Raw genomic sequence first — 6236 nt, 5'->3', positions numbered from 1 at the left:
TGAGGTGACCTGGCGGCGGCGGCGGCGGCGGCGGCAGGCAGCTGCCTGGCAGGGAACGCCAAGCCGCCAAGCAGAGTGGAGTCAGGGAGGCCACGGCTGGGAGCCTCCCACCCACCCAGACCTGTCCAAGTCGGGAGCAGCCACAGGGTCAGCAGCACCTGCCACCAGGGGCTGGGCCCAGCCCAGCCCCGGAGCCCAGAGTCCCAGCAGTGGATCCTCAGGGCTCTGAGTCTGCCAGGAGCCCCTGGAGGCTCAGAGGCCTCTCTGCATCCAGCACCTTCCCCAACCCCCAGGCCCTCCCCAAGAGCTGTCTGCCTCCAGCCTCCAGCCTCCAGCCTCCAGTTCAAAGAGCTCAGTGGTTATTTTCTTCTTTTTTATTAACGTTATATATAAAGATGGATCCAGTAAGAAAGCAGAAATGAGAAGGCTGGGAAGAGTCGGCTTCGTTCCTGCCCCCCTCGGGTGCGACTCTGAGATCTACCTCGTCTCTCCTTGCTCCCGCACATCCCACCAAACCCAAACCCAGCCGGAGCCCACATCCCTGTTTCTCTCTGCTCACAATGCACAGGCAGGTACATCCAGGAGGAAAGGGCCACATAAATAGGAAACCACAGTAGGGAGGAGGCTGCTTCTCTCTGTTGCTCTTTAAAAAAAAAATACATACTATATATATATATAGCTAGTCTTCCTCCTCCCCTTTTCTTCAATGTTTGACCACATCAGCGTGGAGGAAGGTTAGCTCTGGGGGGACATCTGGGCCAAGGAGGGGCACTACCAGCCCTCCAGACAGCCACCCCCTCGCCCCTAAAGGCATTAAAGGCACGGAGCTGTCGCCCTCCCCTCTCCCTGTGCACCTCACCCGCCATTCTCCATCTGCGGGAGCAATTTGTTTCCAAAGTCACCGGGAAGGGGATGTTTTGGGGTTTGTCTTGCCTGGCATGTTTCCTTGGAGATTTGGGGTTTGGCGCCCAAACTGCCAACTTACTGGAGAAGAGGAAGAGGTGGGTGGGGGTGGGGCAGAGCAGAGGTGCCCATGCAGGGGAGACTGGTCCTATCTGGTAACAATGCCCTTTGTTTTCCTAGTTTTCAACAGCTTTTAAAACCAAAGTTGTGCAAAGTCCTGTACACGGAAGAAGAAATGGGTCCTTAGGAAAGACACCTGAGACCCACCGCCCCTCTCCGATCAGAGCGGGGAGAGAGGAGAGAGATGGCTCCTTGAGTTCTTCCCTCTAAAGCCACAGATATTAAACGATTCCCTCACTTGGGGGGGGGGGTTTCTTTGGTTTAACCCTCAAATCTGAAATGAGGGCTAGAAGTGTGGGCTGGGGGCTGCCTGATGTCCCCACCCTGAGTCCTGGTCACGATGTCCAATGTCTTTTTGGCAGAGGGGATGCTCAGGAAGTGGGGAGCCACAGGTGGCTTAGGAGGGACCAGGCCTGACCTGGCATCCATGGTGCCTGGTGCCCTGGCCCAGGCCTGACCTGCAAACGCTTCGCAGTCTCCCTTGTCCCCAAGGTCTCCAGTCTGCGGAACAAACACTAAGTTTTAGAAGCTGGAAGGTGATGGGCCATTGAAAGCCAATCCAGGCTCCTGGAGCAGGACGGGAACGGCTGTCCCAGCTGGAGTGGAGTGCCCCAACATCTGGAGGGAGACCCCAGTGCCTAGGCAGGGGGAGGGAGGTTCAGGGGACATCCTTGGTCCATGCAAATTTCATCTGGAAGCTCTTGGGTCCCTGGAGGAAGGGGCAAGGGAAGGGGGAAAGGGGTTCCTTGTCCCCCCTGTGCTCCTCGATGATTCCTGAGTGTCGGCTAGGACGGAGGCGCCTTCTGCCTGGTCCCGGGTCCTTCGTGGGAGGCTCAGGCCAGGTGGGGGCTCAGTACACAGCCCCAGGATTGGGCGGGGGCCCGGGGGAGGCGTGATGCAGGGCGGCCGGCTGAGGCGGCTGCTGCTGTAAGTGGGGTCCACTCAGGTTCTGTGCGTGGTACCAGGAGTTGGTGGGGTCATCCAGATAGCTCGGGGAGGCGCTGTACGGGAGCGGCGGGGGCAGCTGACTTCGGGCAGGGGCCGGAGTGGAGTGGGAGGAGGTGTCCCAGAGGGCGGGGGACGGCGGTGAGTTGCAGGCCATGGAATCACTGTTGTTGGGGCTATGCTCCAGGGGCACCTCCCCGTTCTTGTAGAGCTTCTTGAATTTGGAGCGGCGGTTCTGGAACCAAATCTTCACCTGCGTGGGAGGGCGTGCAGAAAAGGGGGAGCGAGTTAGCCTCTCAGGATGCTTAGTGAAAACCCCAAGGAGACCCAGCCTAGAGAAGGCAAGTCCAGCACCGCAGGTTACGTACAAGATCCAGGCAAAACCTAGGTGTCTGACCGAGGGCCAGCATCTTTCTTCTATCTGGGATAGAACGCAGTGAGGAACATTCCACTGCCTGGGTCCAAAGTCTGCTCTGCGGCTTTCTAAGCGTGTGACCTTGGACAAGTTACTTAACCTCTCTGGTTCTTGACTTCCCCATTTGCAAAATGGGGATGCTGATAACCCCTACTTCATAGGGTCATCATGAGGCTCAAATACGTTTGGATGGATAAAGAACTTACGGTCACCAAGTATATAGTAAGCACTCAATAAAAGGCAGCCCATGAGGTGGGGGATGGGCAGTTCGTGGCATTTTGTTCACATTAGAAACTCATAAGCAGAGGCACATAGATCCACAGAGACAAACACAACCACATAAGCATCTCCATGTGCAGGAATGTACCCACTCACAGCATCACACTCAGACACCAGATCATGAAGATGCACACATGCCCATAGGCACCCAGGTAAATGCCCCATGGACGTGAGCACCCGTGAGCGCTCTGGAGCTGGCTCTTGGGGGTGACCTGGGGACTCAGAAGCAGGTGAGCCATGATTCCCCAAATTTCCCTTGGGGTATCTCCCCCTCTCCCTGCTGCTCCCCACCCCATGACTGGTACAAACAATGAATCAGCTCCTCACTGGGTGACCCAGATTCCCAGCGGACCAGGCCCCACGCAGCAACCCAGGTCCGCCTGTCAACACCTGTAGGGAGCCAGGCATCCACCAGCCACTCCTCCCCTGAGCCGGGACAGGCTGCTGGGGGCTCTAGGAACCGGCTGGGGGGAGGGGTGGAAATCACCTTTGAGTTTCTACCCCCTTTGTTGGGGAATCTCCCTTCCTGGCTTGGGGCAGAGGAAGGGGTGAAGCATTCGGGCACTGAGCATGAGTGTGGTGTTTTGGTAGAAGTGTACGTTTTTGTACACGAGCTCACCAGTGTGCACAGCCATGTACACAGCCACGCACACGTGTCCCTCCATCTATAAGCACAATGACCCTTGAAAGGTCACACTCCTTATGCGACCATTGCCACATGTACACAAACCCATTAGCATGTGTGCAAATATACACGCACACACACGTGCATGTACACACACACCTGGCCTAGTGGTGGGGGAGAGTGATGTGGACTCCTGTTAAGTGAGGGACAAGTACTGCAGAGAAGCGCGGGAGCTAGGGAGTCTGGAGTAAGGGGAGGATAGCTCTCCTTGTGGCAGACACACACAGTTGCACAGGTTCACAAATATGCACGCCTGTACACGTTTTAACGCAAAAACTTCCGACAGCAGTTGAGACTTGGCATGGGGGAGGGGTGGCCTTCCCTCTACAGGCAAAGGGTTTCGAGGGCCTGCAGGGGATTTCGAAGGTGAGCCAGGTTCGGCGGCGCCTGGGGAGCCCCCGGGTCCCGCGACCCCCCCCTCCCCCGCCTCGCCCCGAGCCCCAGCGGCGGTCGCCGGCCCCGCACTGACCTGTGTCTGCGTGAGGCCCAGCTGCGCGGCCAGCTCAGCGCGCTCGGGCAGCGCCAGATACTGGGCCTTCTGGAAGCGGCGCTGCAGGGCGGCCAGCTGGTAGCTGGAGTAGATGGTGCGCGGCTTTCGGACCTTCTTGGGCTTCCCGTTCACCATGCGCACCTCGGCTTCCGGCTCCTCCTTCACGGATACTGCGGGCAACGCACCGGGCCGGGGCGGGGGGGGGCGCGGCTCAGCCTGGGCCTGCTCCCACTGTGCCCTCCGGGGCCCCGCGGGCCGCCCCAGCCTCCCCGCCGCCCGGCTGCGCGCTCCGCCGCCCGCGCCCCGGCAAGGCTGCCTCGGCGACGGAGCCGGACGGGGACCCGGACCGGGCTGCCGCCCACGACGCGCCCCCCCCCCCCCCCCCGCCCCAGCCCGCAGCTCGGCGCCCGGCCCCCAGAGCGCCGTCCCCGGCGCCGGCCACCCGGGCGAGGACCGCCGAGGCTTCGCTCCGACGCCTTCCCGGCTCGCCTCCCAGCCTCGCGGCTCCCCGCCGCCCGCCTGCCGGCCGCCCCCTTCTCGACCCACCTTGCCCTCGGTCACCTCTCTCGCTCTTTCCCTCCGTTCTCTCCTCCTTCCTTTTTCTTTTTCTTAAACTTTTTTTATTTTGGAGTCGTTTTAGATTCTCAGAAAAGTTGCAAGCGTAGTGCAGACTCCCTCTTCCTTCCTCCTGCCTTCTCTTTTTTTCTTGGCCTTTCTCTCGCTTTGTCTCCCCACATTTCTCTTTTGCTCTTTCTCCACCTTTCTCTTTTTTTCACTTTTCCACTTCTCAGTATCTGCTTTCCTGGTGTGTGTGTCTGTCTATCTATGTATGTCCCCCTTACCATTCCCCCCTCTCCCCGACCCATATCCAAAGGGTTCCTGGAGCTTCCAGTCCCCCCCTGCCACCTGATGGAAGCGCTGATGTGCCCGCGAAAGCACTTCGATTCGGAGGTCCCGTGACACCCCTCTTCTTCCTCCCCTAGCTGGCCCCAACTTCACCAAGACCTGGGTGCACAGCGTCGGGACTGAAAGGTCGTCTGTCCCCTCTCGGGGTCAGCTAGCCCACCCTATCTAACTTTAGACAGCACCTTTTTTTTTTTTTTTTTTTTTGCCCTCGACGCTTCCCTAGATTTGGGCTTCAATTGCCCCCCCCCCCCCCCCCCGCCTTTCTCTCCCTAGGGAACCCTCCAAGCTCTCACCTGGATCCTGGGCGGGCAGCGGCTGCTCCCGGTACGCCCCGTACTGCCGGTAGGAGGCTCCGTAGGTATATTCCGACTTGGGCGAGTAAGCGCCCGTGCCTGCAAGCCCGTTGAGATTGAACTGGTGGTGGTAGGTGTAGGGGTTCACGGTCTGGCCGTAGGGCTGGCCCGAGTAGTAGTCGTGCTGGGGAGCGCTGTAGTAGCCCAGATCGGTGACAGAAGACTCGGGCAGGGTGGGCGAGTCCTTGGAGCCCGCATGGCAGCCCAGCGAGCTGGAGATGTCGGTGAGGATGCTGCTGAGCTTGCGATCGAAGGAGCCACTCATCCTGGCGGGCGCCGCGCGTCCCGGGGCTGGCCTGGGCCGCCGAGCCGAAGCTGGCAGGAGAGCGGAGGAGGCGCAGAAGACGAGGCGGGGGCGTGCGTCCGGAGGCCGAGGGGAGGGCCCGCAGGGTCTCGGGGGAGGGGAAGCCGAGGGGCGCCTAGACCATCGCCGGCTTTCCGGCGGTCGCTGCGCGCCTCTCGTCGCGTCCCAAGCCACAGTCAAATGCCGCCAGCTCCGCCCGGCCAGCCGGTTATAGACTCAATAGTGGAGTCGCGGAGGGAGGCTCCAGCGCTCTGATTGGCTGCAAGTCTTGCCTTCGAGGCAAAACAGGCTGTTAGGCTCTTGCGCTCTTTCGTTCTCTCTCTCTCTCTTTCTCTTCCCTCTCTCCCCCCTTCTTTGTTGTTACCCAAAACACACACACACACACACACACACACACACACACACACACCCCTTGTTACTCCTCCTGTGGCTCCTACCCTCAGTTCAGATAACCCCCCAGTGTCTCTGAAGGAAGGGGTGGGGGAGGGTTCTCTGCCCGGCCCCCAGGATTTGTCAGTCTGTCTGTCTCCCTGGCTGCGGCTGGGAGGTGGGCTCAGGTGCAATGGGGAAGCAGGGGAATTTGCCCATTGGGTGTTTGTGAAGGGAGGTGGTCCAAGGTGGTGTGTGTGTGCATACACTATGCAAATGACAGGCAGACAAATGTGCCCAGAGTGGGAAGGACCCAGGGCTTGTGAAAATATTTTATTTTCTTTTACAATCAGAAGAAAAGGGAAAGACATTTGATTGAAGAAAATGTTTGGTTATATGATATTGATATTATTTACTGCAATGCAGTCATAAAATGTAATCTTGAATGTCTTTACAGAGAAGGGGGC

At 59.1% G+C, this 6236-nt stretch overlaps 1 protein-coding gene across 1 annotated transcript; it reads right to left on the bottom strand.

The window, feature by feature from the left end:
* Positions 1-1873: 1873 nt before the first annotated feature.
* DLX3 (distal-less homeobox 3) lies at positions 1874-5361 on the bottom strand. Its single transcript, XM_027568663.1, has 3 exons — positions 5037-5361; positions 3817-4007; positions 1874-2221 (listed from the first exon to the last, which is right to left on the bottom strand). Exons 1-3 carry the CDS (start codon positions 5359-5361, stop codon positions 1874-1876), a joined length of 864 nt encoding a protein of 287 aa, XP_027424464.1.
* Positions 5362-6236: the final 875 nt, after the last annotated feature.

This window comes from Zalophus californianus, chromosome 16, assembly GCF_009762305.2.
Source record: "Zalophus californianus isolate mZalCal1 chromosome 16, mZalCal1.pri.v2, whole genome shotgun sequence".
Lineage (NCBI taxonomy): Eukaryota > Metazoa > Chordata > Mammalia > Carnivora > Otariidae > Zalophus > Zalophus californianus.
This window is presented reverse-complemented; position numbering and strand designations above follow the sequence as displayed.

Bases quoted from the DNA above. Each gene is read 5' to 3' on its own strand.
- DLX3 (XM_027568663.1), bottom strand. From the start codon at position 5,361: ATGAGTGGCTCCTTCGATCGCAAGCTCAGCAGCATCCTCACCGACATC. The intron at 4,008-5,036 runs GTGAGAGCTTGG...CGTTGCCCGCAG, and splicing joins GCTGCCCGCCCAGGATCCAG to TATCCGTGAAGGAGGAGCCG. The intron at 2,222-3,816 runs GTCAGTGCGGGG...CCTCCCACGCAG, and splicing joins TGGGCCTCACGCAGACACAG to GTGAAGATTTGGTTCCAGAA.